The 12,518-nt window shown below is 47.3% G+C and overlaps 1 protein-coding gene across 1 annotated transcript; it reads left to right on the top strand.

Moving 5' to 3' along the window:
* Positions 1-1,915: 1,915 nt before the first annotated feature.
* Positions 1,916-7,384, top strand: LOC127305118 (autonomous transposable element EN-1 mosaic protein). Its single transcript, XM_051335493.2, has 11 exons — positions 1,916-2,353; positions 2,963-3,035; positions 3,517-4,093; positions 4,193-4,356; positions 5,390-5,587; positions 5,667-5,840; positions 5,937-6,302; positions 6,392-6,508; positions 6,597-6,683; positions 6,774-6,900; positions 7,106-7,384. Coding segments are annotated over exons 3-11 (1,299 nt in total). The 5' UTR covers positions 1,916-2,353; positions 2,963-3,035; positions 3,517-4,029; the 3' UTR covers positions 7,108-7,384.
* The last annotated feature ends 5,134 nt before the right edge of the window (positions 7,385-12,518 follow it).

Below are 12,518 nucleotides of genomic sequence, written 5' to 3'. Positions count from 1 at the left end.
ACCTATCACAAGCCATATGCGCGCGGTAGCCATCTGGGAATCCCTCCCGCTTCCTGCGGTGTCCCGCCGAATCCGGTGGAAACTGACCGGATTCGAACTGGGGCGACACTTTCCTTCGCTCAATAAATGCCGGGAAAATTGGTTTTAGGTCGACGACGCATCATTTTATGTGCTAAATGTTTTCCGTTTCACGCGTTGGTGGACGGGTGCATACATGGGCCCGGTACGGCCATACCGCATGTCCCGGCGGCCCCGTTTTGCACAGTTGGCAAAGTAAACGGAGCAAAAAATTCGAGCGGAGCCGCGTGGCGTCATTTTATGTGTCCTAGTAACCACTGCAAAAGACGGAACTGGGATACGGCAATTATCTTGAAAAACCCTTCACGAACAGGGCTATCTCGTCCGGAGTTCTATGGTTTTTAGGGGAAATGAGTAGGAAACGGCCCGTTTCACCATATAGTTTGTCGGAACGAGGCCATATTTGGCACGTGTGTGGGCCTTAGGATGGGAAGGAAGGCCCCGGTCGCGGATTTCCAATCCGAACCACGGGCGACGGTTTTTCCATTTTCGGGGTGCCGGAAGGGCTTTTTTTGTGAAGCAGCTACATGGTGCGCATTTCAGTATCGCGCGGGACCTCCGCGCAGAGGTAGGATACCTCCTACGCACCACCTATCACATGCCATATGCGCGCGGTAGCCATCTGGGAATCCCTCCTGCTTCCTGCGGTGTCCCGCCGAATCCGCTGGAAACTGACCGGATTTGAACTGGGGCGACACTTTCCTTCGCTCAATAAATGCCGGGAAAATTGGTTTTAGGTCGACGACGCGTCATTTTATGTGCTAAATGTTTTCCGTTTCGCGCGTTGGCGGACGGGTGCATACATGGGCTCGGTACGGCCATACCGCATGTCCCGGCGGCCCCGTTTTGCACAGTTGGCAAAGTAAACGGAGCCAAAAATTCGAGCGGAGCCGCGTGGCGTCATTTTATGTGTCCTAGTAACCACTGCAAAAGACGGAACTGGGATACGGCAATTATCTTGAAAAACCCTTCACGAACAGGGCTATCTCGTCCCCCACGGCTGGCAGCTGAGCCCAGATCGGGTTCCGGTGCCGCCCATCCCGGTCTCCGGCCGCGCCCGCGTCGCGGAGATCCGGAGGCGCCGCGTGCAGCTGCCGGAGGACCTCCAGCAGGACCCCGCTTACGGCGACGCAAGTCCCAACTGGGACTTGTGGTTCGAGGTGGAGCACGATGCGCGCCGGCACACGTGCTTCACCTCCGCGATGGCACGGCCTCGCGCGCAGCCACGCACACCTGCAAGGCGGGCTGGCCGCCGCCCCGGCGGGCTCTACATCGGCGAGCAGCCCCAGGCCCCGCACCAGCCCCAGGCCCAGGCGGAGGAGGACGACCCGGACCTGCCGGCGGCCACCGCGTGCTCGCAAACCCTGTCTAGGATTTTTTTTTTAGCTTAAAGCCCATATAGGGCTTTCTTTTGTGTAAAAATTGCCCAAAATAGGGCTAAGTTTAACTAACCAGTAGTTTAAATTTATTTTTTGTTGTTTTTATTTTTCATTTTCATTTATATTTTTTTATTACATATGCGGTGCGTCCGCGCGTTGGCCACCCAAACGGCCCAAAACGGATGGCCCAGCTGAGTGTTTTTTGGTGTGGAACTCGGCGAAGATGGCTTTGCCGTGTCTGCAGATGTTTGCACTCGGCCAAGATGGCTTTGCCGTGTGTCCACATGTTTGCACTCGGCGAAGATGGATTTGCCGTGTCTGCAGATGTTTGCACTCGGCCAAGATGGCTTTGCCGTGTGTCCAGATGTTTGCACTCGGCGAAGATGGATTTGCCGTGTATGCAAATGTTTGTACTCGGCGAATATTGTGTCCCACGCACTAGGCAGCGCGGACCGTGTATCGACCTGATGTCTTAGCCGTTTTCGCCCGCCTCCTTCCATCCTGCGCCGCCGGAAGCTTCTCCCCGCCGCCTTGCTCCAGCCGGCCGTCTCCTCCGTCGCCGCGTAGATCCCCGCCTCCCTGCCGCCCCGCAGAACACCCCCGCCCCGCAGAACCCCGCCACCCCGCAGATCGACGCCGCGCCAGAACGCCGCCGCCCCACAGATCCCCGCCGCCTGTGCTCCTCTCTGGCCCCGTTGCCGTCGGTAGAGGGGAGGCATGGCGGAGCTCTGCGTACGAACGCTGCCGCCGTGAGGACCCTCCCCTCCCCTCCGGGTTGTCCGACCAGGGCTGCTCGACGCCATCGGCCACTGCCCGAGCTGCGCGTCTCCACCAGCTGCGGCCGTCCTCCTCCGTGACACCGTCGTCCACCACCAGTATTGGAAGATTGAAGAAAGGTATTAACCTCACCTTTCTCCTTTTATTTCTGGATTATTTTGTGCTGCTTACAATTTACAGATTGAAGAAAAGTCTTATTTTCGTTTTGCCCTCTTCCATATATTCAGAGATCATATATAGTTCTCTCATTTTCTTTCCTGGACACCTCCATCGTCGCCGGAATCTGCTTTGTATTGGCCATGTAGATAGGCTGCATTTGTTGGCCATGTAGATAGGCTGCATGCCTGAATTTAAGTAGCGGTGTAAAGTGAGGTTGGACGGGTCCCTGACTGAGGGAGACTAGGTTGTTTCGTCTGTGTTTACTTGTTCTCTATGATGATTCATCCGGTCCACTAGATCCTCAACTGCATGTTGCATTGCATGTTTCTGTTCTGGAAGGCTCTACCATTACGTAGTTTCCACAAGCTAACTGATGAGAATAGTGGAGAATCAAAGCACAGTTGCACCTTCTGAATCGGTTGACTTAGGAAAATTGAAGCAGTCAAATGTCCCACCTTAATTCTCACCGAGTGTATGCATATTTATTCTCACCTTAATTTTCAGGAAAATTCTCACCGAGGGTGAAACCTTAATCGTGACTCTGATGTGTATGCATATTTATTCTGCAGATTGCGTCGAGTTTGCTAGATTGTGTCGATATTTCGTTGCGGATCTTCCTCGCTGATCTATCACGCTCCGAGGGTAATTTTTTTCACCTCCCTCAAATGTGCCTAGGGTTTATTTTCTTGTCTAGATAACCAAGTCAGTCGCGAAACCTAGGCGTCTCCCGTTCGAAAGGATTACGCGAATTAATATGCATTAAATTGCATATTTATAACCGTAATTCTTTCGGATTGTCCACATTTTTTGGACAGCCGGAGGATGTGTAGATTGGGTACGTTTTCCATGCTTTGCTCTGTTCCGAGACAAGATTTCGACAGCACCTCCCCGTTGTTCTTCGGATGCACATCCTCTCGGATTTTTGCCGAGACGTGTATCTGGAGAACAGCGGGGAGGTGCTGCCGAAATTTTTGTCTCGGGTCGGGGTAGAGCATGGAGAACGTATCCAATCTGCACATCCTCGGGTGGGATTAGGATTCCTAGTAGATTCTTTTATTATTATCATCTATTTACATTATTTTGTATCTTGTGTACTAATGAAGATACTTGTTTGTCATTGCAGGTGATTGAAACATGGTAGGAAGAGTGGGACGAGGAGGTGGGTCTAAGAAAAGGGGCATTCAAGAACATGTGTCAGATTTCTTCAAAGGCAAGAAAAAGAAGGATGAGGATCCTTCAGGCGCTTCTTCGAGACCCCCGCCAGGAGTAGCGGGGAGGGCTGCTCGCCTCCAGATGCGTGCACGACGACTTCGTAGTCCCTCCCCCTCACAGGTTCAGGAGGAGGAGGAGGAGGTGGGAGAGGAGGAGGAGGAGGAGGAGGGGGAGGAGGAGCAGCCTTTTTCTCACCACTTTTTACGGCAGTCCCGACATGATGGGGATGAGGATGAGGATGAGATAGAGGATGCTGAGGAGGAGGTGGAGATGGAGGTAGAGGACGCGCCGGGAGGGGTGGAGGAGGGTGAGGAGGTGGATAGATATGTGGAGGGAGAGCTTGTTGAGGAGCTTTGGACAGGGGAGGAGTTAGCTGTCTTGCCGCCGCCGCTGCCGGAGGGTAGGAAGGTGTACTTGCGTGGGAATGCAAAACTCCCCGCTCGACCATATGCACAGAAGCATATCCAGCTCAAGCCCAAAGGAAAAAAGTAAGTGGCTCTCTCTTGGCTTTTCATTGTGCAACATATTTTATCTTTGTCTTTCCATTTGTGCAACATCATATTGATCTTGTCTTTCAACTTTTGTAGGTGCCTTATACACGTTGGTTCTGTGCGGCCCTCACGTCTTCCAAGTGGCATCCTTGTTGCCTGATGGTACGTGTGAGCCCGCTTGGACCTACAACCACTACAAGTTCGCAAAGGATAATTCCAAGTACTCCAGCGTTGCTAGTCGAGTGGTGCATGAGTTTTGGGTAAGCTTATTTGACACCTTAAATGACATAAGACTATAATAAAGTGAACCATGACTGAATATTATAAAGAGACTCGTCTGTTATCTCCATCTTACTTAATGACACTGTCCATTCTATTATTTAGCCAGGAGCATGCCCTTCCATGAGACATTTCACCGTCCGTAGACTTTTCTTGTACAACTTGAGAGGTGCAAAATCATTACAAACATCAAAGCTACCAAGGAGATCTCACAATTTAGGACTCATAGAAAACTGCACAAATAGATGGAGATTTGCTTATTTTATTTGCATGCACATGGCTTCTTATATGATAGAGACAAATGCATATGTATCTGGCATAAGCAACAATACCAGAAAGTAGACAAACTGATCAGGAGTCTTTATCACAGATACGTTTCTCATCAGGTCAGATTTGAGAATGATCTGGAATAGCAACATTAGTGCACACAAAGAGAGGAGAAGATCAGTTATAAGTCAAAGTTTATGCCTAATACAACATATGTAATCTTCCTAACACAAACGTGTAGAAGTTGTGCCAGTAACATAATGACCAAAATATGCTATATATCTTTGCCGAAGAAGTCAAATATGTAACCTTGCTATTACAATTGTGAAAATTTTGTGTAGTAAGATAATGACTAAAATATGCTATAAATTTATAGTAGAACAAAATTGATCACATAACTTGACAGGATACTAATATACTATGAAGATTAGTGGACAGGGATAGGTTAGAGATTCCTTTTAACAATGTATAAAAGTGAAGTTTACCTGGATGTACCTGAATCCTTCTCCCCACTTAATTTGGCTGAATGTTGGTTGTTAGAAGATCATTTGCTTTAGTTTAATCTGCAGCCAAGGAAGCGACACATATATTCTGTTGCATAAGAGAGTTAGGTAGGTGCATACCTACCAAAATTGATTCAGTTGATCATATTGTCATCTACAGATCAACCTTCTCAGGTGGAGGTTCTGGTGTTAATGTCGCACATATGCCTACTAATGACTTTATCCTTTTACCACATCTTTGTAGGAGTTTTTCACTCCAGCTACAGGCAAAGAGAATGAATGCTGTGAGGTGGTGGGTAAGCTTTTACGCAAGCTTATCCCGGAAATGCACTACGAGGCGCGTGTGAGATGTGTGATCAACTGGTACGCGCAAGTGAAGAGGATTCCACTTCCGAAGTCCAATGCACGGCTAAGGCTTATGACACGCGAGCAATACAATTTGGTTAGTATACTTGCTTCTTATTTACTTCATGACCGCCAGTTGGTGTCAATTCCATATATTTTGCATCATGTGTACACAGGTGCCTCCTCAGTGGTGCGCCTCCAAGAAAGCGTGCTATGCCCAAATAGTGGATGATTGGGTAAGCCCGGCGTTCCTTGAAAGTCACCGTGATGCGCAGAGAAGGCGTCGCCTCTTGGTAGGTGGAGTACACCGTCAGGGCCCCCTCGCCTTTGGTGCCTATGTGGAAAAACAGGTGAGCAAATGCATCCACTATTTCTTCTCACAATGTTATTCTGCAGGCATCTCAATCAACAAATCAAACCGGGATACTTAATGTTTTCTTTTGCAGAGAAAGGAGAAGGGTGAAGATGTCCATGAATTTGATATTTTATGTCAGTCCCGGATGAAGAAGGTTGTGAAGGAGGGGGAGTCGCCGTGGCTCAACGAGAACTTCAACAATAAACGCATAGCGTACTGCGAGAAGTACAAGCAGGTGAAGGGTAAGGACGCTGACCCGTACAAGGAGCCCATCGATGCCGAGGTTGCTATGCTCGCGGGAGAAGGCATGAAGAATGGTCGATTATACATTGCGGATGGTTCCGTCGACACCAGTAGCACGCCTTCTTTGTCCCAACTCCGTGCTACCAGGACAAGCGGAAAGCCTGGTATAGAGACCCGTATTAAGCCTTCAGTAGTCATGTTCAACGAGATGCAGGTATGTTCTTCACGGGCCCGTTCAGAAATTGCTTCACAAATTGCTTAAATGTTTTGCATTCTAATGATGATGATGACATTACGACGTAGGCTAAGTGGGATGAAGAGCGCCGTCGTGCCGAGGAGGCCGAGAGAGAACTTGCGGAAGTGAAGGCGACGTTGCAAAGCCACGACGAGAGGTTTGCTTCTTATGACCAGCTATTTGCGGTAAGTTGTTGCTTGAAACACATAATACCATGGTCGATGTCTTCTTTTTTTAGCTTGTGAACCTTACCTTCTAGAATTGGATTTGCAGATGTTGCGTGCAGCTGGTGCACCTGGTATGGCCGGCGCACCTCCTCTTCCTCCTCTCCCACCTCTCCCTCCTCTTTCCGGGCCATTTGTAAGTTGTTTTGCATTTTTTTCGTTCTAGGGCATTTTATTTGTGTCATGCACCTTCTCATGCATGCATACTCCTTTACCATGCTTGCAGGGGATCCCATCGGCTGGTTCTCACAACCCGTCGCCCCAGTTGGATGCAAGCCCTGTGACCCCAGCTGGTAGTACGAGCATGCCTCCGCCGGCTAATCCTGACCTTCACAGCCTAAGGAGGCAACTTTGTGAGTTCTCATGCTCTTCTCCCTATCTTGCTTGCATAAATTACACCTAGCACTATCTTTAACTATATCCATAGATACCTAAAACTATTCCATTTTGTGCTTGTTAACTCAACATGCCCATTTGTTACCTTGTGTGTATGTCGATTATCCTTGTCAACTAGTTTTCTACGGTAAATCTTACTCTTCCGTGCTTTCGAATTTGTAGGATTTCATCGAGGACTCCTAGGTCGATGTGGACTTGCATGTGTTGATCGCAGAGTTGAGGACCCCATGATGGATTTGTACTCGTTTGTTGATTGAGGATCATACTGTGGTCTTGTAGTTTATGATCGTCTGCTCGTTTGGGGACTTGTTTGTCATGTTTGAGGATTGGTGAACTTGTATGGTGTTCGTTAGATATGTCAACCTCTACTTTATGTGTGTTATTCTGATATTTACAGTATCGATGTACTTCTATATGTCAACCGTTGGTATTGGAGTTTAACATGTTGCTAGTTATACATTATATGCATATTTGTGTGTGAAATGCAGGAATATGAGAAAACAGGGGCAATGCCTGTGCTCCCAGTCCTCTATGCCGGGTATCTCAGGAAAAAACACCCGGCGAAGATACCTTTGCCGTGTATCCCAGGCCACGGAACCCGGCGAAGAGGGATTGACGTAGCCTTCCCATGGGACTTTGCCGTGTCCAGTAGCAGGTAACACCCGGCAAACAAATAGCAATGACGTGTCGTCCTTTTTTGTTTGCCGTGTAGGTTATAAAAAACACCCGGCGAAGACAAAAATGGTGACGTGTTTTTTTTGGTCTTTGCCGTGTTAGTGTTTCCACGGTACTCGGCGAAGAGAAACGATGACGTGGCCCTTCCATGCTCTTTGCCGTGTGGCACGAACAAGCACACGGCGAAGAAAACGTGCCGTTAGGCCGGCTGCAAACGGAGTTTCACTTTTCTCTGCCGTGTGCCTTCTTTCGACACCCGGCAAAGTGGCTTTGCCGTGTATCCGAGGAAATACACCCGGCGAAGATTCTTCGCCGGCCATGTCTTCGCCGTGTCATCTTCGCCGAGTGTAATACACGGCGAATTCTTCGCCGGGTATTTTTAGCGTTTCGCCGGGTATTTTTGATACCCGGTAAAGATGTCGTTTCCTGTAGTGTCTCCTCTTTTGTTAATACTTCAATTGATTGATAATGCCGCATCCGTTTAATTTTGTTTTATTCATCTTCATAACTAGTGGTGTTTGAAGAATCAAACTGGAGCCATCATGGGAGATCATAAATCTAGTTCACAAAGTGTAAGAGAAAAAGAAAAAGAAAAAGAAAAAGAATTAATTCAATCTCAAAGAGGGGACAATGGACGTGTTTATTAGTTCAAAAAAATCAAGTGTCATCCCATAATCGATCCTTCTACCCTGTAATATTATGCAATCAGGATTTGAATAGGTACGATTTCATTTCGAAGAACACTAAAAGAATAATTTTCAAATAAACATTATGCAACGACGAGTTAAATAGGTATTCTCAATATATCAGATTGCTATGTATTATATTATGAGCATACTTAAACATTATAACTGTTGAATAATTCAAACATTTCAGTAAAATAGGGGCCCACTTTAAAGTTTCGAATAGGGCCCTAGATTTTGCCGGCCCGGCCCTGACTATACAGTGCTTGGGCACTGTGCAGCCACGTTCATACATCGGATATGATTTCACTGGGACCGTGCAGAGCAAAGCTTGGAAAAGAAATATGCTCGCGGACTCCCCGATGCTGTGAGACGTGCAAGCAAGTCCAATGGTACAATTTTAAACAAAACCGCCGATTGTTTAGTTTCCGATTCCAATCACCTCCCAATCGCAGCCAGGTAGAAGCCCGCGAGAAGGACGACTTGGCGGTCTATGCCGATGGAGGGGCGGCCATGGAGCGCCGGGGTGGGACCTGGCAGACAACCACAGAGGTTCCACGGCAATCCACCGCGGGCCGGAACTGCTCATGCGCGCGCACGGGAGTCCAGATCGAGCCGGGCACCGCCAGGTGCCGCGCACATGTCCCTACTCCTAGGCAGACTCCTCTCCCCCAATTTCCTGTCCTAGTGCTTCCTCCCGTCAGCCATCTGAACCACGCGAGGCTCCAGCAGTCGGGCTTCGTTGGTGTAACTCTCGAAAGCAACTTTGTAGCCAACAGATCATTGGCAACTGGGAGTTTTTTTTCCTCTTTTCCTATATCCTCTCCCGGGATTCCGCAATTCCGCATGAAGCAACCCATCTCAGAAAAAAGAGGAACAAAGCCATCCAATCCCTCCACCCTAGCCCCTTGCGTGTTTCGTGGCAGAGCTGCTTAACGACTCAATTAAGAGACTTTGGAACTCGATCGAGCAACTTTGGTGCCTAGCAAAACAACTTTGGTGCCCTAACGAGCAACTTTGACTTGTCAGAACAACTTTCGTGCCCGACGGAGCAATTTTTATACCCAAAGTAGCAACTTCGGTGTCTAACGGTGCAATTCTGGTTCCTGGCAGCGCAACTTTGGTGCTTGGAGGTGCAATTTTGGACCCCAAAAGAGCAACTTTGGTGTCCGATAGAGAAAATTTGGTAAATAACAAAGCAACTTTGTTGCCCAATAGAGCAAATTTAGTACATAACAGCGCCACTTGGTTTTCGACGGAGCAAATTTGGTACTAACAGTGTCACTTTAGTTTCCGATAGAGTAACTTTGGTGCCTAGCATAGCTACTTTGGTACCTAACAACGAACTTCTAGTGTGCGAAAGCGAGAACCAATGTGTGGTTGGATGGTTAGGAGGGTAGTGACACCTCCAGCCCACCAGAGTTAAAATCCCGGATTTGACACTTTGGTGTCTCATAAAGACGGAATATTCTTCAATGGGAGGCGACGTTTCCATCGACAGCGAGACACATGTGGTGGCTTCGTCATTCTCAAGACCCGCCAGCTCAAATCTTCGACGCAGTCTCTCGGAGGTGCTCATAGGGGTAGAGTATGCATGCGTGCATTCATAGAGGTAATTGTGTGCGAGTATGTGTGAGCGTCTTTGATTGTACTTTTTGATTGTACTGTGTTTTGCAAAAAAAGTTAGTGTGCGACAAAGCCACTGTAGAGCGAGATAAAGCAACTTCTTTTTGATGCATTACAAGTTTTCTAATGTCCTTTCTGACGGATTACGAGTTGCCTAATATCGTTTCTGACGTATTACAAGTTGTTGTTGTGAGTTTCCTACAATTGTAACGAAAAAACTCAACTATAGTTGCACTTAAGGTGTACTCCTATCTTCCCAATGCAATTTAATTGCTTCTCTCTCATCGCACGGAAATCAAACCCAATAATATTGAGCACATATTCTTCTTGCTTTTTACATGCAATTAGCTTATTGGAGGTGAAAGAATTAAAGAGGAGAGATGCATGTTCCCAATGTACTTTTCACTCCACCTCATAATTTATCTTGAAAACCCCGCAGGTACACTTATTTGTGGACGGAGGGAGTATGCCGATGGGACAATCCACCTCCCTTTTAGACAGTCTCTTTCCACACAAAAAAAGACGTGACGTACTGAAGCAAAGTTAGAGAAGGGCAATACTCTAACTTTGCTTCTTCAGAAAATGTAAGTTTTGAGTCTAAACCGATTTAAATTAATCTGTATACAACAAATTTGCGGTATATACTTACATTTATTACTTGCCTTGAAAATTATGAGGTATATTTTTATTCTAGGCATTTGTGCTACAGTAATTATGTACAGTGATTAGCTGCAAAACACAATGTACAGTAAACGCTACAGTTCTCTGACTTTACTTCACAGATTTACACTAGCCTACTACTGTAGCTAGGTGACTTCTCTTCAGCACGTTAGAGGAGCTGGTTCCCCTTGGGATGCGATTCCTCCTACCTTTCCCTAGCGACGACGCAGACACAATCCACCCCGTCCTGCCCATGCTGCCACCATCGTTCGCCGCCGAGCTGACCCCGTTAGGGTAAGCCCTTCTTTCCCCGCGACGTCTCACTCTCACCCTCCCTCCGAGCTCCAGCCCATGGCATGGACGAGATTTCCTTCCCAGGCCTCCTCCTCCTCTCGCCTGAAGCGCAGCAGCACCATCGGGTGACGAAAATGGTCGCTACCTCCTCCTTTGCAACGATCTGGGCCACACTCCGCTGGGAGGGCACCGGACTGCTGGTCGTCGTCGGCATACCGCACGCGGTCGCCCTCCACCGCCGGCTCCTGGCCCGCAACCGCGACTTCGTGGACCACGCATTAGGCGCCTACCCCCTCAAGGTGACTACTTCCCAGACTCTCCCTCTACATCTTCCTCCTTGCCCTCTCTTGATTTCCTTCGATTGACGAGCACGCCGTTGCAGAAGCAACCTGCCTCTGTTGAGGCCTCATAGGTCAGTCTCTTTATTGGGCAATTGCTAAGGCATGATTCAGATGAGAAATTCCACGTGTTCCAGTGATGTATGTTAGTAGTATTTGATTAAGCTGCTTGATCGCTATGCGCTTAACTCCCACGGCAGCGGATCATGTGTTGTGTTGGAGCAGTAGTAACTGACAACTCTTGTGCTGGCTCTCGTTATGAAACGTCTATCTGTTATCTTATCTAGGAACATTCCATACTAACAAGTGGGGCACTTGGCTTAAATATTTAAACTACATTTCATCAGTTTCTTTTTTCTCTACATTTTGTTCACAGATATATTACAATCTTGTGTTAACCAGTAGTCAATATGTAGCACCGTAGTTTTCTTTCCTATACCAATGTTACATTTTATTTTGTTGGAGTCATGTGTATAGATTACAGAGCTATAGGTTAATTAGAACCCTACCTTTTGTGTCTCCTTGTGTTGTACTTCCTCCGTGAGCAGATATAAGTCGTTTTTTGTTTCTCCATAATGCAATATTTAGACTATGATTTTTATACTAACAGAGAAAATATACTACAGAAACGTAGTATAATTGGAGGAAAATAGGTGTGTCTTTTTTTTACTACATCAATCATTATGTTTTTACGCTTGGATATAAACGTATTGAATTGATTCTTCAAATTCCATGTGTATCTCAGTCAACGATTTGCGATGTGGAGCTTTGGACAACCAGTGATTGGTTTTTTCCACATTTTATTGGTTGCTGGCTGATGATAAATACGAGTACATCTTCTCCCTACAACACATGTTATATTTCTTGTGATTTAAACGTATATATTGTTCCTTTATTCAGATTCCAGAGTTTTCGACACTCATCATCAAAACCTAAACCTTACTTGCCCATGTTGCTTGCTTTCAACATCACCGCTTTGTGGCTAGGTCCATCGTTTCCCCTTCTCGTAGCCAGTCGAAAAAAAGGACAGGCGCAAAAATTTGTTGCCTTTCTGTGACGCATGTTGACGGATGCGCCACAGAATCTACATGGGGCCCACGTGGAGTCCAACACTGCACATGGGCGAAGGGAATTATGTGGCGCATTTGCCCACGTGCACCACAGAATTCCTTGTGGGGGGCACTATTGAGTTCATGAGGCCACACTTATGTGGCGCATATGGAGAAGTCCAAATTTCTGTGGCGCATATTGGCATATGCGCCACAGAATGTGTAGGTTTTTTTTGCTCCCCACGCAACT

Source organism: Lolium perenne, chromosome 6 (genome assembly GCF_019359855.2).
Source record: "Lolium perenne isolate Kyuss_39 chromosome 6, Kyuss_2.0, whole genome shotgun sequence".
NCBI classification, from domain to species: domain Eukaryota; kingdom Viridiplantae; phylum Streptophyta; class Magnoliopsida; order Poales; family Poaceae; genus Lolium; species Lolium perenne.
This window is presented reverse-complemented; position numbering and strand designations above follow the sequence as displayed.